Here is a 26,714-nt window from a genome sequence, read left to right on the forward strand (position 1 = left end):
CTAAAATAAATTGTGAAGAAGCAGAGATGCCAAATGTTGAAATAAAATCAAATCAAAGATTTTAACAAATGAATTATTTACCAAAATGTCACACGTCACTTGTGCCAAGACTGCTGAATCAGATAAATGGTAAGTTATTGAATGATGGCTTTCTATATTTTGCTATGTGATGCTTTATATTTTGTCTGAAGGGCGTAGTGGTAACGTTGGCACCTTGGTGTCCTGGTTTCGATACCCAGTGGAGGCACATAGTAGTTCAGATCCTACATTTTACTGTAGGTCCAGTCCTGATTAGCCTTTCTGTGCATAAAGTGGACTCATTTGGTCGGAAACACATATTTTGTAGAAAGAAAAATAAAATGGTAACACTGCCGTGTATTTTGGAAAATAGAGATTCAAATCAATAAGGTAAACGTCCCTAAGTTCGACAGGTTAAGGAAAATTTTTGCAGTTAATTGCTTGTAGTGGCTTTCGTATTTCATAAATGCGAGTAATCTTTTTTTTGCCTGAAAGTTTAAAGATTCTACCTTCACCCAAAAAGTATTTTGCATTCCAACAGTTACGTTACATGATCATTAAAAAATCAGAAAGTGAATCCTACAATATGTCCCTAAGTTCGACACCTTGTCCTTAAGTTCAACAGTTTGTGTACTAAAATTCGACATCCCCTTATATCTCAACATCAGACACTAAATATGCAGATGTTAATAATACCAATAACTGCACATGTCCTTCTATTGGCATTTCATTATATTCAACTGAATTTACAAATTTATCAGGGCATGAACTGAACAAAAAAAGATTTGTTGTTTACCCCCCCTCCTCTTTTATGCTCAACAAAATTTTAAATATTAACATGAATTACTTACCATGCCAAAGGCTAGATACATCAAAGCAAATAAAACCCTGAAAATGTTGATTGCGTTTATATTACAGCTTTGAAACATAGTTTTACAGGGTGATTCCCAATGGTGCATCAAAAACAAGAAAAAATTTTGAGGACTAATTATAACATTTACTTAGCCAAGCCTAGATGCTAAGGAACAATTGCTGTTGGTATCTGGGATATTGGTAACATTATATATAACACTAATATTTAATTAACATAAACTTTAAACAAATGCAAAACAACTTTCTGTCTGAAGTTAGGTGCGAGTCCTCAAAATCAAACCTAACTCTATTAGACATTTACTTTTTGAAAACATATGTGACCCTTTCCCCCTTAATTACCAAATCTGGCAACTCAACATGACCAATAATTTGACGGTCTGATATGAATGAAACATCACTTTCATTGGTGACAAATTCCTTCTTGGCCACATCAACACACTTAAGTCCAATCACTTTTATTACATCTTCCAGGATCTCCTGAAAAACACAGAGTAAGTAAGTAAGTAAATTTTGATGCATTTCTTTTCCCCCCTAAAAATTCCACAAGAATGAAATCCCCCTTCTCTTACATCACTTTCACTGACAATCTCTTATGTCATTTCATCTGACTGCTCCTCTTGCCAGTCAGAATCACTTTCTTTCAATGACAGTGCACTTTCATCTGAAGATTCTGAGTCACTCATTTCAACCCATTTCTTTCCCTTCTTTCCTAACTCTTTGTCTTCTCGTTCTGTGCAGCAAGTTTCTTCAGCTCTCTAGCTCCTTTGCCTCCTCTACTTGACACTTTTTCTCCTCCTTTGTTAGCAGTGGTAGCGTCATCGCCTTGTAATCAAGGGGTCCCGTGTTCGATCCCCGAAGCAGGCACATAGTGGTTCGGATCCCACTAAACGCTGTAGGTCCAGTCCCGATTAGCCTTACTGTACATGAGGTGGACTTAAAACACCAAATCAATCCTCCTCCTTTGTAAAGTATTTGATCATTTAAGAAGATGTAATCACAGCAGGCAGTCTTTCTCTTTGCTTTCTTGGAGGTGTTTGGACTTGGCCAAAAGAAACTAAAGTAAGGAACAAATAAGGCTGAGTTTAATGTAAATTAATTATCAAGCGGCTCCGGTGTACAACCTTTGTTCCTCGCTGGGCAAGAATTTGCCTCCTTTAGGATTCAGAAAGAAGCAAGCTTGTCCCCTTCTTACTCATTGTGAGGATCACGAAAAACTGATTTTAATCAGAGAATAAATTAAAATTAAGCTTACTTTTATTCTCATTTTTGCAACATTTTTCTAGGGGTGTGCAGGATCCCGAAAAGTCAGGGCTGGGAACTGATTCCCGACTTTTTGGGATTCCGAGCAGTTGGGAAATACCGAATGGACATTTTTAAAAGTTGTTAATTCTCCATATTTTCTGCATTGTAAATGGCTAGAACTTATCGAAAATTGTTAGTTTTTGTACCAGAAATGCAAAAACAATCACTTAAAGTGAAAATGACGTGTAGAATTCGAGATTTCCAGAGCTTCGGGAAATTTTAAACATTTCCCACCCCGACTCAAAAAATTCTGTCCCACACACTCCTACATTTTTCACAAAATCATAGAACAAAGAAAATTGTGTACTGTATGAGGCCAAATTTTAGTTCAGTGTAATATTTATCATTAATCAGGCCAATTTTGCAACATTTTCACAGAATTGTCAAGAACATTAAAAAATCGTACATAAGACAAAATTTTCATCATTCGGCAATTTAATTTGCATGGAATTTTAGTTCAGTTTATCACATTAAACCAATGTAAACATGTAATTATAACGTGACATTTTTTGGTATAATTATTGCAATTTTGTATAGTTCAGGTCCCTCACATTTCGTGACGGAGGAAGAAAGAGTGATTTCATGGAAATAGCAATGACAGAAGAGAGAAAAAGTGTGTAAAAAGCCCAGAAATGACATTTCAGGGAATGTCCCAAAATTCGACATGCACGGCACCAAACTTCGACACCCCCCTGTCGGATTAATGTTGCAATTGCCGTAGGGCTATGAAACAGGTATTTTTGTGAATGGTAAACAACATGCCTTTCAATGCACATCAAAACCCAACATTGTGTATTTTTTAATAAGGTTCGACACTTGTCGAAATTTGGTGCACCATCCATGATTTGTGCTCATATGTTTGACACCCCCCTTATTTTGTTACGTGAACAACCTTTGTCTGCCGCAACAGACTAGGAAGCTCAGAAAATGGCTCTAAGACAATAATAAAGTATTGAAATTTGTTTTGAAACAACACAAAACTAGTAAAAACCTTACGTAGAAAACTTACCTTCTTACGAAATCCAAGCCAATAGGTGATTCTGGAAGTATTTTGAATGCTGATCACAAAAATTACATCCATTTCTAACCATCACGTCAGTATCTTTCCCTAGGTCAGGATTTTCCCTACTTCACAAAGTTCAAACTACCATATTATAACATTGAGTTTTTGGCATTTTGTGATGGAAATTTTTGTGTGAGATTTCAAAGATAAAAACTTACGTAACTAATGTCCATTCAATTTTTATGCAAAGATATCACATGAATGTGAAAGGTAGATTAAATGTTTACAATTCTATGTTCACTTATATTTAGAGTTGGAAGTGGTTGAAAAAAATCTGCTTTTTTGGGGGAAAAACACCTGAGTTCTTTCCATGTCTTGTTGTTTGGGCTTTTTTCAACTTTTTCACAAAAGTGTCTCAAATCAATTAAAATACAAGAGTTGGCAGTATTTTTCCTGTTCCATGGTTTTCATTTATCTCCCTACTGTAAAATAGACACTCATTTCTAAATATAAAATACAATTTACAATATGAAATTAGTAGCTAGACATAAACAGCTTTTTTGAATGGGCTGTTTTTTCCGAGCGTTATCTTCATATTTTGGTAGGCTTATTGAATATATATATGTAGTATAAATATATTCACTTAACTAGAGTATCTTTGTATGAGTTTTTAATAGAACCTATTAGTATGATATGATTTTCAATGTTTGAATTTGTTATACGTACACATAGATGATGCAAAAATGAAATACTGATCTACCTTTTGAAAATCAATATATTTGTATTCTGGCTTTCCAGTACATCATGTATAATGTGGTTAAATGGCTGCTAAGCCTGGTGAAAGAGCAACTATTGTTGTTTTCACGTTCAGAAGACACAACGGCGATTATGGAGAAATACAGCGCTAGTTCATGTCGCCGGGAAATGATGATCTTCCTTCACAATGAAGGTGTTACATATTTTGTATATATAATGATTATTATATGTAATTATTAATATTATTATTATACTGTGAACGTTACAGTTATCCTTTTTACTATGATCCATTGCGATCGCTACACACGCGAGTGTAATGCACGAATATGACACTTCAGAAATCACTTAAAAAATTAAAAATCACTGAGCGCTCACCAACTGAAAACACTTTTTCGAGAGAGGGAAAAAGTCTAAACAGACCAAAGCAGATCTCTCACTCAAGTAAGGGGAACCTGGCACATGGGTTAGATTCAAGTTGCAACCCAAACAAACAAATGAGTTATGGCCCACGTGAACTGATAAGACGTGAATGATTCAAGCAAGGCATGTCATATTTCTATGTTGAAGCCCCATATTTTGTCACGTGTTGGAAATCCTTTCAAAGGTTAATATGGTGTCTATGAATTTATGTGTACGTTGGAAACTGAAAGGTCATCTTCATTTCAGTATTAATGTCGACAGTAATGTAAATAAAAACAACGTGTATTTGAGACAGCACTAATGTTGCTCACAACAGCAGCATTGGAAATAATTGTCAATTATTAAATTTAAGTAATTTGAATTCTATTATAACAAACTGCATGAAGTTCATATTTTCACTGAATGGAAATAAAATAACAACTCGAAAACTTGGTGGTGATTAGCCGGAATGCTGCGGTGAGCCAGCTCAAGATGGCCAGACAACGTCTCCTTACTTCGCGCACGGTTCGGATTAAAAAGAAACTCCAAATGCATGGAAGTAATATTTCTGGGAACCTTTGAGTGGTTGTAAAAAATAATTTCATTATTTTCTCCACAACTTTGTCGCTGGAAGTTTTTACTTGGAATTACAGAACATGAAATGGCCAGCGACGACATTTTCTACTGCACGAATATAAAAAATCTCCACATACTTTATTTGGATATTTTTTCATGCAAATATGCTTTAAATTATTGATAAATTCTGAGTACCACCATCACCTATGACAATTAAAAAACAGTGTCATTTTTTTTAATAATGAATGCTTCAATTTTACGGCATGTTTCAATGTTAGGAATGAAAACAATGTAAAAATTGTGTTTTCACAGAAAATTTGTGTTTTTAATTTATCTAAAATTATGTAAGCAAGTTACCAGTTTTTTGTGTTCACCATCGTATTCTCTACAAAATTTCCTGCAAAACTGCAGGTACCGATTTTACTTAAGCTAAATTTGTAAATCCAGAAATTTCACAACAGCGTGCTCGTATTTCCCATAAGAAAAGCATTGCCCATAAGAGCCCATTGTTTCTTCTGAACATGAAAACGACTCTAGTGATGTATTTTGTCTGCTTGTTGCAGTGGTTCTCAACCTTTGTGAGACTACAGCCCAGTAAATGTATTTACATAATAAATACATTTTTGATCTTTAAAAGTTTATATGGAAATTAATATGCACCCTTAATTAATATTAATATATCAACTTTGGCATAATCATAGTTCAATTATGTATAGACTTGTCAAATATAAAATTAAATGTAAATTAGTTGTCCAACGGTCCTTTTGTGGCCCGGCAGTTAAGAAACACTGCCAGTTAAACTGAAACAGAAGCAAATAAGATTGGCCACAAATAAAAATAATAATAATAATAAAAAGACTATTTAAGAAATCTGAACTCGACCTACAGTTTGAAATGAAATCTGAAGCACTCTGCCTCCACTGAGGATTGAACCTCAGACCCCTTCTTATTAAAAGGCAACAGCATTACTTTATTCCACTCCAGAGGCCCACTCATTATTATAAAAGGAACTTCTATCAAAAAACTGGCCTTTTTCTAACAACAGTACTTGCAATTTGTTCTCTGTGATTTACAGGCTAAATTAAATCTTATTCTCTGATGAAGTAGCTACAGACTGAAGCAACACATGACAATGTGTCAGTGTCACATTGAAGTGACAAGCGATATGGGCCCCTTCAGTCCATAAGCAAGCATTCATCACGCATGCACAAGCAAGACCAAGGCAACATGATGCACATCATTAAAGGAGCTTTCAAACTGAAGTAACAAATGACAAGTGAGACAGTCTCTTTCAGGATAAAGCAAAACATTCACCGCGTATCCAAGAACAACAGACCAAAGCAGCACAATGCACGCTATTGAGAAAACAATATAGACCGAGCAACATACAAGTGATATGTTTAGTTTGTTGTCGCACTTTTCACAAGGGTGAATGGATTACTGACGGTGTGCTTCCAAGTGACACATGTTACCTGTTGCTTCGGTCTGAAAGTTTCCTGAGAAAACTGTACAGGCTTATGTTGCTTTTGTTTGAAAGGTTAAATTTACTTCTAAGGGTTGGTTTCCAAGAGCCACGTGTTGCTTCCACCTCAAAGCTCCGTTAAACAGGATATATAGTGGAATCACAAGAAAAAAACCTGCACAGACCCGCGACTCCTGTGCACCGTACTCCGGTGAGGAGGGGAGGGGGAGAGTTGACCATGCTTCCTTATGGCCCGAGCTGAAGGGAAAGGTGCACGGGGACTTTTTGTCCAAGGTTTTTTTTTCCTTGTGGTCGCTCTATACACACATTCCTGTAATACGTATACTTCTGCATGTGTGTTGTGAACAGTAAAGATTTTTAATTGTCCTGAAACATCAAATATTTTGATATTCACATTTGTTTCATATTTTATGACATCAATATTTAAATTGAGACACAAACATGTAAAAGCTTGTTTTAAGTCCATTTCGTGGTCAGATGTGCTCATCAGAACTAGAGGTTTAGTTTTAACCATAGCTTACCCGTACCAGGGGTCGACTCACAGGCCACACTTTTTTTGTCACTAAAATTTAAGAAACCATTTTATTACTGATTCACTGCTTCCTTTGCTGATTATATATGTACAGTTATTTATTAATTATAATAATTACAAAAATTACTATCATTAATAAAAAACTCAACCAATTATGCATGTGTGTGTCACACCAATATTTTATAATTCACAAACTCACAAAATCTATAATATTTTTTAATTAATGCTTTTTTGTTTGTATAAGTGCAGTTGTTTATTAAATATAATAATTACAATAATTACCATCATTATCAACCAATTGTACCAGGTGGTTATAATTAAAGTGACTGTGTTCAGAGTGGTACAGCACAGGCTGTAATGAGAGTAGCAGTCTGAAACTTCGTAGATATGCTAATGAAGCAATGCTCTCGCAAATTATGCCAAAAAAGAAATAGTTCCAATTCTCGCCACCAGGGTAAAAAATGGTGCTGTAAGCAGTCAAAACGTGGAATTTTCCGTAACTCTGACGTCAAAGTTGGTGGTATTGCCTAACCATTGTGTGAGCTCCCTGGTTGTTGTTGGTCACGCTTTTTGCTTTTTTCCTTTAGTGATGTGAATGTTCGCCGAACATTAAAAGTTTGAATTTTTCCGTGTAAAAAGCAATGGCTATTGCGAAGAAAGACCGTGAACTGCTAGTGAAGTTGGGAGCAATAGCAACGCTGCACTGCAGAAATATCGCCAACAGAAAGGGCTGAGAAGAGGGCCCATGTCAATTAATGGGCTGAAGAATGTGATGAAGAACCACCATTTTCATGCAAGATGGGGCAACACCACATGTTGCTCGCCACGTGAAAGATTTGTTGCGAGAAACATTCACTAATGACCGCATCATCTCTAGGCAGTTTCCAGATGCATGGCCTTCCAGATCCCCCGACCTTAATCCATGTGACTTCTGGCTGTGGGGATATTTAAAAGATTGTGTCTATCAGGGACATATCCGGTCTCTGCCTGATCTGAAGGCTAGCATACAACGACATGTCGCTCAGATTTCACCAGACAATCTGCGAGCAACCGTCTACCGTGCCGTGTTACGAATGCAGCATGTTGCTGAATTGGGAGGCCACATTGAACAGTTCTTGTAACCATAGTTCCTAATAAACATGCCAGAACCATTGTTCTCGTGTGTTTGATCTTTCCTGCCTTTTTCCTGTAAATATACCACGTTTTAACTGCTTACAGTGCCATTTTTTACCCTGGTGGCGAGAATTGGAACTAATTTTTTGTTCTGCATAATTCGCAAGCGCATTGCTTCATTAGCATATCTACGAAGTTTCAGAGTGCTACTCTCATTGCAGCCCGTGCTGTACCACTCTGAACACCATCACTTTAATTATAACCACCTGGTACACTGTTATTGACATGAGTGTCTCAAATGAGATGCATTCAAAGCTACCGCCAGATATTTCCACCAAATGCATTTTGCCTCCTAATTACATTACTTTATGTTTTTACGAACAAAATACAGAAATATTTCGAACAATGTAATTTATTTTCAATTTTTTATAAAACTTTTCACAGTTGAAATATCTAAGAAATAGAGGTGGTGGGCCTGCAAGCCCTCCTCCCTCGGTAAGCTAGGGTTAAAATTGGTTAAAATTGTATCTGAACCACTATGCATGTGTCTCCTGGGATTGGCCAATATCTGTCCCGTGACTTTCTATATTATTTAAATTTTTTTAGGTAGTTGTAAAATATGTCACGACAAACCTGTAAACTCATAACAGTAACTTCAAGTGAAATCGGTTAGCTGTAATTGAAAAAAGCCAAAATTTCCAGCTTTTTATCGAAAAAAAAATCAGTATGCTGAAATTATAGACACAACAGTCATCTGCGAGACATCCAAACCAATGTCGACCAGTGTAATTATTTAAATATTTTGAACATGTAAACTGTTTTTTTTTCTTTCTAACATCCATGTTACATAAATTAATGGAAGAATTTCAAAACAGGAAATTTTATCCGGTAGATTTAAATTCAGAATTCACTATATTCAGCTCATTGTAAAATGCCGCACACACACATGTGGCAAATAATAGCTCAATGGAACAAAAATAAACTCGATCAGTTAGTGCATGAAGAGGCACATATGTGGGTTGCTGAAAATCTTTAAAATGAAGGCCATTTCAGAGTTGGTGAAGTCTGTATCTGAGAGCATGTGTTTAGTGGTTATTTGTCCGAATGCCCAGCATGAGTTTTCTTCTGGTCAAGAAGTGTCCCTAGGGTGGTGAATGCTGGAAGCACATTTTATGTTTAACACGTTGAATGTGAAAGAAATCATCAATTTCTCAACATAAATGAATGAATAAATTAAAATATTTGGGTGTGTCGTAACATAAACAATGTGACAATTTAATAATGAGTCTTTTGTTATGAAATGAAAAGGAAACAATGATTGAAACAACATCTGCAGGTTTTCATGTGGTAGGTATGACTTGAAGATTCGATAGCACAGCCTGTTGGATGTTCCTGTGTGCATGAAAAGTACATAATTTTGGAATAAGCTTCACTTTCAGAAACAGAAAATAGTAACAAGAGCTAGATCTGAGGAGTAGAGAGGATGATTCAACTGACTCACTTTTTTTCTGGCAAAGAATGCCTGGACAACCATTACCTGCTGATGGCACTGTACATTGTCGTGGAACAGAAGCTAACTGCCTGGTTCAGGATAATAAGGCCGGAAGTGAACAGTCGTCTTCCATGATCATGTACAACACCTTGATAATAACAGGAAAATACAGTTTCACCCTCTGCAACATATACATGATGAATAATGCCTTTGCTATCACAATAAAATGCAATATTGGGTTCATCCTTGACTTTTGGAGCTGCATTTTCTTGCCCCTTTGTAAAATTAGCAACATGCATTCTGCACTTTGTCATTTCGTACGAGGACCACAGCCAAAATGCTATGTTTCATCCTCCACAACAATGGAATTCAAGAAATATTTATTTCTGTGAGCAGTTTCCCGGCATAGTGGCATAACTCCCAGCATAGCCATTGCAAGTGCATGATGTACTGGCATGTTGTAGATTGTGGACCACAATGCACCATGAACATGTTACTTTACAGATAGAATGTACACCTGGGACAGCATAAAATCAGTCTACTTAATTGTCAGACTGTGTATGCCATTTTACACTCTTCAAAGTACAAGTGAAAATATTTTCTTATATAAAACCCTTAATATTAGGGTGTAAAGATCCCCTTCATAAAGGTTAAAGGGCTTGCACAGGACATGCACAACACATCAAAAGATAAGGAGAGATTAAAAACATCCTCAGAAATAGTGCAAGAAGCCTGCTCTTTTACTTCGTTTCAGGTTACGTGCAGCAAGGAGTTGTAAGAAGATACAACAACTTTTAGGCTGAAGGAGGCTGAAATAATTTTTGAAAGCTAGATAATGTTAGTTTCAAAATTTTATTATGTTCTAGGAAGGAACTAATTTGAAGTCAAGTTGTTTCTTAAACCATTTAATGTACCACAAATGATTTAAAACGTAAAAAAATATATTTAATTCCATTTTCCTCTTAAGGTATGTGTTGTTCCATGAAAGATCCAACAAGTAAGAATTCTTACCAGAGCTACAATTTTGATGTACATGGACAGGATTGAATGTATTAAAAGATTTTCTTGTTTTTAAAACAGGAAAATTTACTTGTTTGCATGATTTTTTTCTAATCACCAAAAAATCATTTATAAATATCTTTTCATTTTTAGTGTTGAATTACCAGATTCCAGTTCCAAATCAGAACATGAGACATCTATTGAACGTTTTATTCTGTTGGACAACGGAAATGTTGAAACAATCAACGAACTGTCAACTGTATATAAAGAAATTTCGGCTACGAGTGTAGGAAGTGATAGTATGAATCTTGAATCGTTGCTGAGTACTGAGTCAAAGGAATTTGATTTGGTTGTGAAAAATTCTGTGAAAGACAACTTTTTGTGTGATAGAGAAAAAAGTGTATCCGTGAAATGTTTGAAAGATCCTGATTTTGAACCAAAATTCAAATTTGAAACACAGTTTTCAACAACCTGCAATGAAGAACACAAACTCACTTCTCAAACTACCTTAGCAGAAACTATTAAACCTGAGCTAGATATAGTTGAGATAGGCCCTAATGGAGAATATGAAGATGAGGCTCATACTATTAAGAGTGAAGAAGTTTCCATCACAGATAAAACTATCCAACTTTTTGATTTGAAAATCGAAGATGATTTTGAAGCTCCATGTCTGAGGTATGTATTTTTATGTATAACACGTATTATAAGCTAGCATGATAATGGAGGTATAATTACACTATACTTGTGCAACTGTTATAAAATTATACAAAAAACTAAATCTGTGAGGATTGAAATCTCCTTATATTGATATCAATGGATACTACATAACACTACACATCACAATGCCTTTTCCTGCTAGTTACTGGTTTGTTTACAGTATCGTATTCACATCAGTTTCCAACAAAGTGACTCGTAATAATATTTATATATTAAAAATTAGTAGATGGCTGGTTTCTAACAAAATTCATGTACTTTGGTTAAGCTGGTTTCATCAGTCAGTTTCTTGATTATATTTCAATTCAATTTTTTTTTCTCATTTATATTAGGGCTGAGCCGATACCACTTTGAACTGATACTGATGTCAATACTCTCACCGTTACCCACCAATACCAATATATTCAGTATAATTTTACTATGATTCCAACCTTGAATTGTACTTCATATTGTTATAACTTCAACAGCCTGGACTCAAATCTTACATAATAGTTATGAAATTACAATATATCTGCTAATACATAACATTTTCAAAATATTCACGAAAAGTGCAAATAATGTTCATTTTTTAATATGTTAATTAATTTATAGACATGGCTTTATTTATTTCTTTCCTAAAATAATAGGAACTGTCCTATTTGTTATTATTATAGTAATGCAAAAAAACAAAAAAACACTGTAACCTTTGCAATTTCTCAAAAACTGATCAAGACACCTCCACATTGGCTGCATAATGTAATTCGTTTTTGCATTATTGTATGGTCACATTGGAACCAGTTTTGCCTGAACATTGTTACAAGCATGCAGTAATAACTTTTTGCTGGCTACAGATATGTTGGAAAATCCTTCGTCACTTCATTTCTCGTGAAATTCTAGCCTGATTTGATATATCACATTCACCCTTCCCTTTGAAATTTTTGCTTTGAATTCAATATGGCGGTCAACAATATGCTGGACACACAGCTAGGGATCTCCCTGTGCCTAACCTATTTCTTTCATGACCAATTATACCCAGGATAACTTCTTTACATTTTGTAGGCGGTGTTAAAGGACATTTGACTCGTCAAAGTTCATGTAATGAGGTTTTTATCAGTCACATAGTTACACATATTATTTTGTATCTTCTGATCCCATTGCAGTCCAAGAATGATTTTTTGATATGTTTTAGAGTATGGCATGAGAAACCAAATATTTTATTCACGATTTTTGATGATGACATATTTTGAGATATTCAAAGTCAAAGGTCAAGGTCACGTGACAAAATTACATTTTTATCCAAAGATATGCTTGTTGTGTATCACTGGAAAGCTTGTTCAATTCCCTGTACAATAAGCTGTATTTGAGTTTCGTAGGCGAAATAGGGGCGGAGTTACAGCACATTCAGTACAGCTAAGCGGGCTCAAAAAGGGCAATTTATGCAAACTTTGACCTTGAATAATTTAACAATCGCAAGACAAACGAAACTAAAAATTTTCATAGTTACTAAGTTCCATGCATAGTTTCAACTCCCCAAACGTCATGAAAATCTGAGATGGTCAGGTTGTGGGCTGTGTTGATTTCATATGGAATGACTCGTATCCTCCTTTTTTGGTAGCTTCACCAACAGGTCACTCCTCCAGTCCTTGAGCATCTCTCCCTCTATCCATATCTTCTCAAATAATGCCTGCAACAGTTGACGTGGTGTTTATGTCACTTTTCATCACTTCCGGTGGTATGCTTTCAACACTCGCTGCTTTACCATTACGTCTCTCTTTCAGAGCTTATTTAATTTCTCCTACTGTTGGAACATCCATCCTAATTCTTACCATCATTACCATTTTCCTCTTCTCCCGGGTCTATCTGAGCATCCAAGGGACGATTAAGGGTTGCAGAGAAGTGCACCTTCCAACGTTTCAGTTGGTCCTCAATATTCGTAAGGAGGGTACCATCTTTACTTCTCACTGGTTGATTTCTCTGCATCTGTTTCCTTGACACAACTTTTGTGATCTTGTGCAGTTCTTTAAGATTTATATTTTTTGCTGCTTCCTCCGCCTGTTGGGACAGATTGTCTACCTAATTTCTTTGATCCTTACGAACAATATTTTTTTATTTCTTGATCCTTCTCTGTATACTTTGGACTTCATTGCCACCTTAATTATTTTTCATTCTTTAATCTTTTTTAGGTCTGCTCAGTCATCCAATCTTTTTTCCTCCTATCCTTAAAGCCCAGAACCTTTTTACTTACTTCTGGGAAACCAAATCAGATTTTTGTCCATTTTCTTTCAGCATGATTACCAATGAATTCTTTGTATATTTAATTTGGTAATAGTTGCCTGTCTGATGCTATTAAAAGGCTAAAGAATAACAAAGCATCTGGCATTCATTTAATACCAGCTGACTTAACCCTTCAAGCCGGGAGTTAAATACCCATCAGCCGCTGCGAGAGGCGGTAATTGTAAATCACCAAAACAGCAATTTTCGCATAAAGTCACAAAATTGAACATATCTTAAAAACCATTTGCTCAATTACAATCAAATTTTCAGTACTTGTAAACGAAACTTCACACTACACAAAAATGTATAAATAATGACATTTATACTATAATAACAAACATAATAATAATAAAAAAACTTACATGTTGCGCTTACAAGGTACTCCTTCTGTCTTCAAATTTACATATGAGTTCAAACTTGTCCCTTGATATCGTTTTAGGAAATATTGGGGTCTCAACAGATGCATCTTTACTAAAATAACTCTTTATAGTTGGTTTTTGAACTATACCCATAAGCATAAATATTCCCAGAACAAGATATATATTTTTTCCACGGTAACTGGTTGCCATTTGCGCATTCGTGAATGTGGTTTCAATGTGCATTGTTCAATATAAGTATCGGCATATAAGTTAGTTTCTCTGACAATGAGTTCTACAACTTCTTTGTCAAAAAAACAACAAAATGGCATCAAGAACATTATTGACTGCTTTTTGGGGACCGCACAATCCACAAAACGCAAGTTTATTTGCCTTGAAAGAGTCATCAACTTCTCTCCAGTTTCAGGTTACATTCGATGAAGCAACAGGTGAGGATGTAATGCCATCTAATTCGCTTTCATTATCACTGACACTATATACTTCCTGTTCTGCATAGTTTACTTCACTTTCACTTGTAGATAGAAATAAATAAATTGAACCTTCACTGTCACTTTCCTCTAAAAATGCACAAATTTCGTCCACTTTGATGCCCTTTACCCGCTCGTGCGATGCCATTTCTCAGCTATTTTTTTAAGTAATAAGGTGATGCAATCGCACATAATTTCATGTAATTGGAAGGAAAACCAACAGATGGCAGCACATTGCACTCTAGTCTTGAGTTATATGCGTTTTCGTTCATGTGGGAAAACAACAGATGGCAGAATATGCATCTTTTCGTCACTATTACAGGGGACGTATATGTGTACGTCGAACCGCCTCTAGAAGCACTATGAGGGTTCGTACACGTGTACGTCGAACCGGCTTGAAGAGTTAATTAAATATGGTGAGAATTCTTTAATATGTCAAATTCATAAATTAATATTTTAATATGGAATGATGAAGAACAACAGAGGAAAGAATCCATAACTGTTCCTGTGTTTAAAAAGGGCAATAAAATGAACTTTAATGATTACCGTGGAATTTCTCTACTCTCAACAACATATCAAACATTATCTAAGATTCTTTTAGCAAGACTAACCACATATGCTAATGAAATTATAAGTAATTATGAATGTGGATTTACATGTAACAGATCAACAACAGATCAAATTTTTCACATCAGACAGACACTTGAGAAAAAGTGGGAATATAATCAAAATGTCCATCAGCTATTCATTGATTTAATAAAAGCATATGATTCAGTCAAAAGAGATAAATGATATAATATATTAATCGAGTTTGGAATACCTAAGAAGCTTGTTAATATGATAAAAGTATGCACCAGTGAAACGGAAAGTAAAATTCATGTGGATATTAATATGTGTGACAAATTTACAATTCATGATGGGTTAAAACAAGGAGAAGCATTATCTCCATTGCTCTTTAATTTTGCCTTAGAATATGCTGTTAGGAAGGTAAAAGAAACTAACAAAGGACTAAAATTAAATGGTGTGACTCAGCTGTTAGCATATGAAGAGGATGTAGACTTACTGGGGGATGATGTAAATACAATTAAGAATAATACTAAAATATTTTTCAAAGCAGCTAAAGAGATAGGTTTGAAAGATAACAAAGAGAAAACTAAATATATGCCTACAGGCCGAAACCAAGTGTTAGGTAATAATCAAAATCTAATTATTGATAACAACTCGTTTGAACCAGTTTCCAAATTCAAGTACTTACGAGAAATTGTAACATGAAAATTATATTAAAGAGGTAATAAAAAGCAGACTTATTTCAGGAAATACATGTTATTTTTCTCTTCATATACTTTTGTCTTCTCGTTTAATATCTAAGAAACTAAAAGTTAATATATACAAAACAGTAATTTTGCCTGTAATATGACATGGATGCGAAACTTGGTCCCTTACATTGAAAGAGAAACATAAATTGAGAGTATTTGAAAATAAGATCCTTAGGAAAATATCTGGGCCTAAAAGGGATGAGGAGACAGGTGAGTGGAGAAGGTTACACAATTTAGAAGTACATAATTTGTATTCATGTCCAGATGTTATTAGAATGGTTAAATCAAGACTACTTAGGTGGGCAGGCCATATGGCACGAATGGGAGAGGAAAGATGAGTTTACAGGATTCTTTTTGGGAAACCTGATGGTAAGAGACCAGTAGGAAGATGAAGATTGAGGGATAATGTTGAGATGGACCTAAAGGAATTTGGTAGGAATGGAAAAGACTATATAGATCTTGCTCATGATAGGTACAGATGGAAGGCCTGTGTTGATGCAGCCATGAACCTTAGGGTTTAAGAAGGCTAGAGAGTTAGTTAGTTGCCTGTCTGAAGCACAAGGACACAACTACTAATCTGCCACCTACAAGTTCTTTGGCGGATCAGTTCCATTGCTATCAAAAGTGGAGATAGGAGGATTGAAATAATATAGGTAATAATTTTTATGTTTGGAACTGAAATTTAAGATTTGCAGCCCTATCTGTTATGATATTAACAAGTGGTTGTTTTTGTTTTATCCCCCTTTTTTTCCTTTTTGCCATTAATATACATACATACATGTGATATAGAGATTAAGATTGCATTTTAGTGAGACCATGCTTTTACAGTGTACTACATCTTATTTGTCCGGCTTTATAAAGTGCTGAATTCTAAAGTCTGCAGAAAAAGCTTGACGTTCCTTGACGACCGGGGTTTGGTTCAACATCCTCCTTCAACAAACAAGAAAAGAACTTTGTAACTAAAAGTTTACTTGTTCAAAATACGGCATTTACATGCCATTTACAAAATGTGACAAGGAACCCTTTCAGTGTTTCTCAATTCTTGCTGATTACATTTCCACTTAAAAATCGCCGTGAGGAAATTATAGACATAACGTCATGTGTGTGCATTGGATTCTTCAAACTTGTAGCTAATTTTAATGTGAGCTACTTGGAGAAGAGGTAGGGTGCTTGTTCCTGACTAGGATGGTGGTAGGTTTGATTTTCCACAACCACAGATTTTTTTTCCAGGAGTATAGCATTGGGCATAAAGTTTATCGACCATTCTAGGAAATTAACATTTGTCTCTGTATTTCATGAGGTGAAAGGAAGATCCAGCATTTCCGGAAGTTATTTCGATGTGCAACAGTGTAAAGTCCGCACGTTTATTATGTTCCCAGCGGCAACCCTTTCATGAAACTTAACACTGGCAACAATAGCTAACAATAGCCAAACTGCTCCCGATAAGCACGTGCACTCAGACGTTGTTGCCACATTTTCTTTACATTTCTTGTAGTTGCAAGGCGGCTCTCGTTATTTGTGTGCCATAACCACGTGTGGGGTTGATTTTTTTAACTAGTTGTGTTGTGTTATGGTGCTGTTTTGTTGCTTTGTTATAGTGTTGTGCTTTTTGTTTATTTCTTAGACTTTGCATAATGCAAGTTATCACTCACAGCTGCTAGTGAAAATCCCAAGTATGAAGACAAAACTGCAGGATATTATTTCTTTCATGGAGAGCAGAGGTGCCCATCCTCCCCAAAGCTAATGGCACATTCCCCCCCAAAATCATGTCATGCATCCCCCAAATCATATCATGTGTCCCCCCAAAAAAAACATCATTTTCTTTACATTTCTTGTAGTTGCAAGGCGGCTCTCGTTATTTGTGTGCCATAACCACGTGTGGGGTTGATTTTTTTAACTAGCTGTGTTGTGTTATGGTGCTGTTTTGTTGCTTTGTTATAGTGTTGTGCTTTTTGTTTATTTCTTAGACTTTGCATAATGCAAGTTATCACTCACAGCTGCTAGTGAAAATCCCAAGTATGAAGACAAAACTGCAGGATATTATTTCTTTCATGGAGAGCAGAGGTGCCCATCCTCCCCAAAGCCAATGGCACATGCCCCCCCCAAAATCATGTCATGCATCCCCCAAATCATATCATGTGTCCCCCCAAAAAAAACATCATTTGCACCCTCAAACCATATCGTAATCGCCACAAAGTATTTAATTACGACAGTGTGTCTACCGAAAGCAACTTTTTTCTTAGCTTTACAGAACACTATACTTGATCTGCCCCTCCTTCCTAAACAGGGTTGCCCATCACTAAAGACCACCCCTCAAATCGTTCATCATAATCCCTCGAAAATAGTTTGGATGAATGTGTAATAGTTTGTTTATTTGAATGAAATACCATGTTACATTGTCCATATTTTTTAATTGTTCGATTTTCGAAAAAAACGTAAAACTAGCACATTGATTGGTTAAATGTAGTAAATTAAAATATGTAAATATGCATACAAATAGTATTTTTGAGTGGGTTTATAAAACTCACTTTCAGTATTTAACACAAACACGTTTAATTCAGAATCCCCCCAGAACCCTCGTGTCAATTAATGCCTAATATGTAAGAGTTGGATATTTCTCTCTCTCCCCCCCCTTTCGATAATACCCTTAAACACTTCCTTTTTAATCTTTATCTGTATTTCTTTTCTCTTTCCATATTGTTTAATTTTTCTTCTTTTTTTTTTTTCTTTCTTTACAATTTCCTTCTGCTTTTCCTCATTATCTCTTCTTCAATTTGGCAACATCGATTTCCTACTCCAGTTGTTGGTTTCTACTTCAAGAGCAAACTGCCTGCTTGGGTGTTTCTTTTAACAAAGAGTACCGCTCCCTTTGTTAACCACTGGGGATATAATGAACACGCGGACTTTACAACAGACATGTGGAATGTGCAGAATCAAATTACTTAGAGCTGAATCTGAGATGGTTGTTTTGAATACGAGGTGTGGCTAGAAAAAACCGGATTGATGTTGCTGTCAACAAACGGCAAGCGCGTCAAGGTCAAGCGGTGCACGAGTGTATAACGTGATATCCTGCCTATCGACTGTGTGATTTTCCAGGGTGCGCGGCGATCAGTTCCGCTGTAGCTTGTGGACGAAGTGAACCGTACATCTGTGCTCAGTCGGAAAAATGTTAAATGTGAAAGTGGAACAGTATACCAATTTGAAATCTCTTATGAAACTTGGAAAATCCGCCACAGAAACTTATGGTTTGTTGAAGAAAGTATACGGAGATGAGTGTTTATCATGCACGCAAGTGTTTGAGTGGTTTCAAAGGTTTAAAGAGGTACGAGAGTGATGACTCGCATCCTGGATGGCCTTGCATGTCAAAAATGGAATCAAACATTGCAAATGTCGGTGAATTGATTCGAAAAGATCGTTGCTTGAGTATTCGAGCTATTGCAAAACAACCAACATTATTACATTAAGGTGCTGACGACCCTTCGTGAGCGACTGAGAAGACTACGATCTGATTTGTGGAAAAGCAAGTCATGGATTCTTCATCAGGACAATGCTCCTGTCCACACGGCATTGTCAGTCAAGGCTTTTTTGACCAAGCATGGGATCGCAGTGTTAGAACATCCATCCTATTTGCCGAATATCACTCCGTGCGACTTTTTTTTATTCCCAAAGGTCAAATAAGCACTGAAAGGAACCAGATTTACGACCGTAGAATCTGTGAAAACAAAAGCGACGGGTCATGAACATGGTTTCAGAACATGTTTTCCAGCCCTGCTTCCAGCAATGGAAGATTCATATGGAGTGGTGTATCGATAGTTCAGGGGAGTTCTTTGAAGAGGATAATGTTCATATTGTACAAAATAACCAATAAAAGATTTTGTAGCAACAGTCCGGTTTTTTTCTAGCCAAACCTTGTATTGTGAATTAGTGGAAAGTTTCTTAGATGTAATACTTTCTATTGAAAAAAGACAAGTATTTAGGAAGCGAAGCAGTGGGGAATTTACCATCTTGAAAATGGTAATTAGAAAATTGGAATTGTAGCTTTCGTGGCGACGTGATTCAAACAAGTATTCTCAGGTTACCAGCCGGGTTAAGTCGATGTTGGATTACAACGTTTCGAGCGCATCAGGGAATGTAGAAATGGAGAACAGTGTAGGGTTAAATATATGACTATGATGGGGCAGAGTTTGGGCTCTGTCTTCTTATTGGCTCGCTCTGGATCCTGGTGTTGTTATTGGCTGGAGCTTTGTTTTTACAGAGGAGCGAGTTCCAGGCGTGACTAAGCGGTTGATGGCGATTTCCTCCAGGTGGAATAAAACCCTATTCAGGGTTTTAAACCTCTGATTTCAAGTCGAGCAAGCAGAATTGTAAAAATTCTTGATCCAATTTACCATTTCTGTTTGAGTGTGTGTGTGTGTGTTATATTAGCGGTTTATAGTTTCTAAGTTCATGGAATGTGCAAAATTGAAAACCTTTGACTGCAGCATTTTTCATGAACTTTGACCAACTCGAAATTGACTACTGTCAGCTTGAGCTGAAGTGCACTGTTGTTATGTTTATGAATTCAGGACTTAGAATACTTTTGGGGTGGTCAATTAAGAAGTTACAAAGAGTACCAGGAATAAAAATGTGACACCTTGATCCTGAAATGCTCTCTTCTCTTCCTGGCAGTATGTGTGTTGCCTACCTCTGCAGTGACAAGTGGATTTTAATAGCAAAATTTCAATGGAAACTAATACAACCATCATAGAGTTAGGCAACGCACATAACACCTTGAACGGAAGTGAGTATTTCAGAATCTAGGTGCCTCATATTTATTGCCGATGACTGTACATTATATAGTCATTAATGCTATGAATACTCCAAGAGATATTTTTCTCATTCCAGCAAGTTGGACGAAATGGACTTTACAGTAGATCCTCTTGACGTGAGGACTCTAGAGGGAGACGTAGATATCTTCCCTGGACCACCTGAGGAAGTTATTCAACATAAATCAAAGGATGAAAAGGAAAGTCATTTGAGAAAATGTAAAGATGATTCAGTATCCAAAGGTTGCCAATTCAATAAGGCGTTCAGACAGACAAGAGAGACTAATATCAATTCTAAAATTAATGAAGATATTCGCTTATATGAATGTAACCATTGCAACAAAACCTTCACTAAAAGAATTCTCTTGATCAAACATTTCAGAATTCACGAGGATCTTAGTCCTTTCAAATCTAAATCATCAAATGAGGCAGTCAATCAGAAAGTAAATTTGAATGCAAATGTTAAAATTCATGATAATATTTGGCCTTTCGTTACTACTCAACCCAATAAATATTTCACCCATAAACGTTACTTAACCTCTAATGCACTAATCCATGAAGGTAAATATTTATTTGAATGTAATCAATGTGGCAGAGCATTAAAAATGAAAACAGATTTGAAGAGTAACAATAAGAAATCTCTCCTTTGTACTCATTGCAGTAAGGCATCTACAAACAAAAGCCAGTTAACATCTTACTTACCAATTCCCAATGGTATCCCACCTCTCGTGTGTACTCACTGCAACAAATCCTTCAAAGAGAAAAGTAACTTGACCACTCATTTACAAATTCATGATGCTATTCATCCTTTTGTGTGTGATCACTGCAACAAAGCCTTCATACGGAAAAGTAACTTGACCGCTCATTTACAAATTCATGATGGTATTCGGCCTTTTGTGTGTACTCACTGCAACAAAGCATTTACACAAAAATCTAGTTTGACCTCTCATTTACGAATTCATGACAATATTCGGCCTTTTGTATGTCCTCACTGCAACAAAGCATTTACACTCAAATCTAGTTTGACCTCTCATTTACGAATTCATGATGGTATTCAGCCTTTTGCATGTACTCACTGCAGCAAAGCATTTACATTCAAATCTAGTTTGACCTCTCATTTACGAATCCATGACAGTATTCGGCCTTTTGTGTGTACTCACTGCAACAAAGCATTTAAACGCAAATCTAGTTTGACCTCTCATTTACGAATTCATGATGGTATTCGGCCTTTTGTGTGTACTCACTGCAGCAAAGCCTTCAAAAATAAAACTTACTTGCATTCTCATTTACGAATCCATAAAAGTATTCGGCCTTTTGTGTGTACACACTGCAACAAAGCGTTTACACACAAATCTAGTTTGACCTCTCATTTACGAATTCATGACAGTATTCGGCCTTTTGTGTGTTTTCACTGTAACAAGGCCTTCACACTAAAATCTCACTTGACCCATCATTTACAAATTCATGATGGTATTCGGCCTTTTGTGTGTACTCACTGCAACAAGGCATTTACATGCAAATCTAGTTTGACCTCTCATTTACAAATTCATGATGATATTCGGCCTTTTTTGTGTACTCACTGTAACAAAGCATTCAGACGCAAATCTAGTTTGAACTCTCATTTACAAATTCATGATGGTATTCATCCTTTTGTGTGTGCTCACTGCAACAAAGCCTTTACATCAAAAGGTAACTTGACCACTCATTTACAAATTCATGATGGTATTCGGCCTTTTGTGTGTATTCATTGCAACAAAGCATTTACACAAAAATATAGTTTGACCTCTCATTTACTAAATCATGATGGTGTCCAACCTTTCACGTGTACTCACTGCAACAAAGCCTTCACACGGAAAAGTAGCTTGAAGTATCATTCACGAATTCATGATGGTATTCGGCCTTTTGTGTGTACTCACTGCAACAAAGCATTTACACTCAAATCTAGTTTGAACTCGCATTTACAAATTCATGATGATATTCGGTCTTCTTTTGTGTGTACTCTCTGCAACAAAGAATTTACACAAAAATCTAGTTTGACCTCTCATTTACGAATTCATGACGGTATTCGGCCTTTTGTGTGTACTCACTGCAACAAAGCATTCACATGCAAATGGAGTTTGACCTATCATTTACAAATTCATGATGGTATTCGGCCTTTTGTGTGTACTCACTGCAACAAAGCATTCACACTCAAATCTAGTTTGACCTCTCATTTACGAATTCATGACAATATTCGGCCTTTTGTGTGTACTCACTGTAACAAGTCTTTCACACAGAAAGGTCACTTTACCACTCATTTACAAATTCATGACGGTATTCGGCCTTTTGTGTGTACTCACTGCAACAAGGCTTTCACACAGAAAGGTCACTTTACCACTCATTTACGAATTCATGACGGTATTTGGCCTTTTGTGTGTACTCACTGCAACAAAGCATTCACCTGCAAAGGGAGTTTGACCTCTCATTTAAGAACTCATGATGGTGTGTACTCACTGCAATAGAGCATTTCGACAAAAAGGTAGTTTGATCTTTCATTTACTAAATCATGATGGTGTTCGGCCTTTCATGTGTAATTACTGCAGCACAGTAACTTCACACAGAAAACTGACTTGAACTCTCATTTACAAATACATGATGGTAATCGGAAATTTGTGTGTTCTCACTGCAACAAAGCCTTCACACAGAAAAATAACTTGACCGCTCATTTACAAATTCATTATGGTATTCAGCCATTTGTGTGCACTCACTGCAACAAAGCATTCACAAGCAAATGTAGATTGACCTCTCATTTTCGAATTCATGACAGAATTTGGCCTTTTGTGTGTACTCACTGTTACAAAGCCTTCACAGAGAAAAGTAACTTTACCACTCATTGACAAATTCATGACAGAATTCGCCTCTTTGTGTGTACTCACTGCAACAAAGCATTCACACGCAAAGATAATTTGACATCATTTACGGATTCATGACAGTAATGGGCCTTTTGTGTGCTCACTGTAACAAAGTTTTTAAACACAAATCTAATTTGACCTCTCATTTACAAAATCATGATGATGTTTAGCGTTTTTTGTGTACTCGTTACAAGAAAGCATTCAAAACTAGAAAAAAACTTGTTTTGTCATTTACAAATCCATGAATTCAGTGGAATAAATAAAAAATGCATCAAACATCGTTTTTACTGCAAATCACTACAAAAATAATTGACATTGTTTCTATATTTATTACAAGTCGTATTAGACATAATTTCCTTTTCAATGGAAGATGCAGATTTCTAATAACTGTTATATATTTTCTTGGTATTATAAATTTAATATGAGAGTACTGGGAAACTGTATCATGAGAGTGGCGTAAAATAGTGTCACAAGGAGTGTTGTCACAGATATATCTCTTGTTATATTTAATTTTGTTTGTCTAAAATATAATTTAATATCAGCACAAAAATATTTGTTAGTTTTCAAATGTAATTTAGTATCAATTTAATCACGTCTTTAGAATTAATATTATTATTTGTTTAATTTCAATTAAATAAACCCAGACCATAATAATCCACCACTTCTCCTTTCTTGCAAGGTACAACCATATATTCACACACTGTGTGTCATTTTGTTTCAACATAGTACAGAATTGAATAGCATTCTGTCCCAAGCATACTGTCTTGATAACAGTAGGCAACAAATTTAAACAAAATGTTTGCCCCTGAAATGTAAACAACTAATTCTTGTAGATTTTGAGCTGCTGAATGCTAAAGTGACAATGAGAATTTAAAATTGGCTACCATTTATGACGGATATGCAATAGTTGCGGTTATAATTTAGCAATATGTATTTCCACATATATTTGTTTTTGTCTGCTTCTCCCTGTGTTGCTTTGCCTGTCACTTGTATAGCTGCTGAGAATTTTTTTTAGGTATCGTCCAACAGTAACCAACCAGCATGGAAGTGATCCACTTTCCCTGGTTCTTTTTCTCCATCAATGTGATTGCCTGATGGAAATGTTCTCTATGCTCATCACTAACCATGCCAGAGATATCGGGTAGGATATTTAAGTGGGAATGGATCATGTGTATCTTTATGGTCATATGACATTCAAGTTTCTGGTACAGAAGCAACATTTTCTCAATCAGTTGTTTCTAGTTTTCTGCCCCGACATTTCCAAGGAAGTTTAGTCCAAAACTTTCCTCTCATCACCCTGTAATACATACACTGTCAAGTACACACCCATCTTTGAAGAGGTTCCAGATCTAAGGACCAATAAAACTCCCTCTTTAATTCTACTCTCACTAATAGTTTGTCTTTCAGTTACCTGAAAGGTAGACCAGTCTGGTCAATGGCTTCGACATAGATCTTCATCAGACCGAGTTTTATGTGTAGGGGAATAGCAAAATTTTGTGTGTTTCTACAACCTCCAGATATCATCTAATTGGTCAGTGAGTCCCAATGAAGTACATCTGAAGGACTACAGTATACTCCTTGTTGATGATAACAATTACAATAGACACCCAATAGTTACAGCTTGGAGATATAGTTGTTGGGTGTATGTGCATTACATTGCAAATCATGAATCTTCTTATGCATATTTTCCTTGTTACCTTTCCTTTTTATCCTCGTCACCAATTGTAGTGAACGCAAATGAGGCAAAATGGTACATTAAACATAATTTATAGTAACTTATAACTTCATGTTACAAAAACTCCATAAAAGACATAAACAAAGATCTATCTCCAAATAGCAATATCCACAGTTCATCTTAACATTTTCTTTACCTTCTTCTCGACCTCTGTCATATATCAGGTTGGTAAAATTATCACTAATATTACTGGTACACTGATATGCCAATACCAATAGAGTAACAATTAAAATTTTCCATCTCTAATAGAGGTCCCGGTTTCAAATCCTGGCCTGGGCATAAAATTTCATCATATCATCACTCATTATCATTATTGCATTATCCAAAAGTGGCAGAAAAGTGATGCTAAATAACAAAATTGAGTCAAATCAAATTTAATAATAAAGAGGGTGAGGGTGGTAAGGTCACAAGGGAAATATAGTTGTAAAATAAGTTCAAAATAGTGTTGCACTGTGTATTGACTACTATGGAAAAAATTTAAGATTCTAGAAAACTCAGAGAAAATACAGGTTGTCCCAAAAGTCCTGTCCTGTTACCATTATAATCAAACATAACTCTGAAACTACACAATGTAGAACAGTCCGGTCTTTTGCAAAATGTTCTAACTAACTAACTGTCTAGCCTTCTTAAACCCTAAGGTTCATGGCTGCATCAACACAGGCCTTCAATCTGTCCCTATCCTGAGCAAGATCTATATACTCGTTTCCATCCCTACCAATTTCCTTTAGGTCCATCTCAACATTATCCCTCCATCTTCGTCTTGGTCTTCTTACTGGTCTCTTACCATCAGGTTTCCCAACAAGAATCCTGTAAACTCTTCTTTCCTCTCCCATTCGTGCCATATGGCCTGCCCACCTAAGTAGTCTTGATTTAATCATTTTAATAATATCTGGACATGAATACAAATTATGTAGTTCTAAATTGTGTAACCTTCTCCACTCACCTGTCTCCTCATCCCTTTTAGGCGCAGATATTTTCCTAAGGATCTTATTTTCAAATACTCTCAATTTATGTTCCTCTTTCAATGTAAGGGACCAAGTTTCGCATCCATGTCATATTACAGGCAAAATTACTGTTTTGTATATATTAACTTTTAGTTTCTTAGATATTAAACGAGAAGACAAAAGTATATGAAGAGAAAAATAACATGCATTTCCTGAATTAAGCCTGCTTTTTGTTTCCTCTTTAATATAATTTTAATTTGTTACAATTACTCCTAAGTACTTGAATTTGGAAACTGGTTCAAACGAGTTGTTATTAATAACACTGGTCAACATTTTTTTTTTTTTTTTTTTTTTTTGCGACATGGATGAAAATTCACTTTTCTTTATCAATCCATGATGCTGAACACGAAACTGACAATGAAAATGCCACTCGACTTCCGGTTTAAGAATTATACGAGGTATTGTCGAAAAGTCGGGTTTCCCAATGTTCTAACGTAGTGGAATGACTTATGCTTGGTGTGCATGTGACTTTTACGCTTGAACTGTATTATGCGAACAGTACAAAACATGGGTACATTTCCATTTGCCTTTCCAAGTAATGAATCAAAGTTTTTACATTAATCACAAAATAAATATTTTCTACTATACTACTGTATGGTGTGTTCT

General features: G+C 35.8%; 1 protein-coding gene across 1 annotated transcript; it reads left to right on the forward strand.

The window, feature by feature from the left end:
- LOC145992005 (uncharacterized) lies at positions 1-26,381 on the forward strand. Its single transcript, XM_083128012.1, has 3 exons — positions 1-129; positions 10,700-11,221; positions 20,558-26,381. The coding sequence occupies exons 1-3, from the start codon at positions 86-88 to the stop codon at positions 22,977-22,979; spliced, it is 2,988 nt and encodes a 995-aa protein (XP_082984138.1). The 5' UTR covers positions 1-85; the 3' UTR covers positions 22,980-26,381.
- Positions 26,382-26,714: the final 333 nt, after the last annotated feature.

The sequence above is a fragment of the Lepisma saccharinum genome, chromosome 9 (assembly GCF_977018435.1).
Source record: "Lepisma saccharinum chromosome 9, izLepSacc3.1, whole genome shotgun sequence".
Taxonomy (NCBI): Eukaryota; Metazoa; Arthropoda; class Insecta; order Zygentoma; family Lepismatidae; genus Lepisma; species Lepisma saccharinum.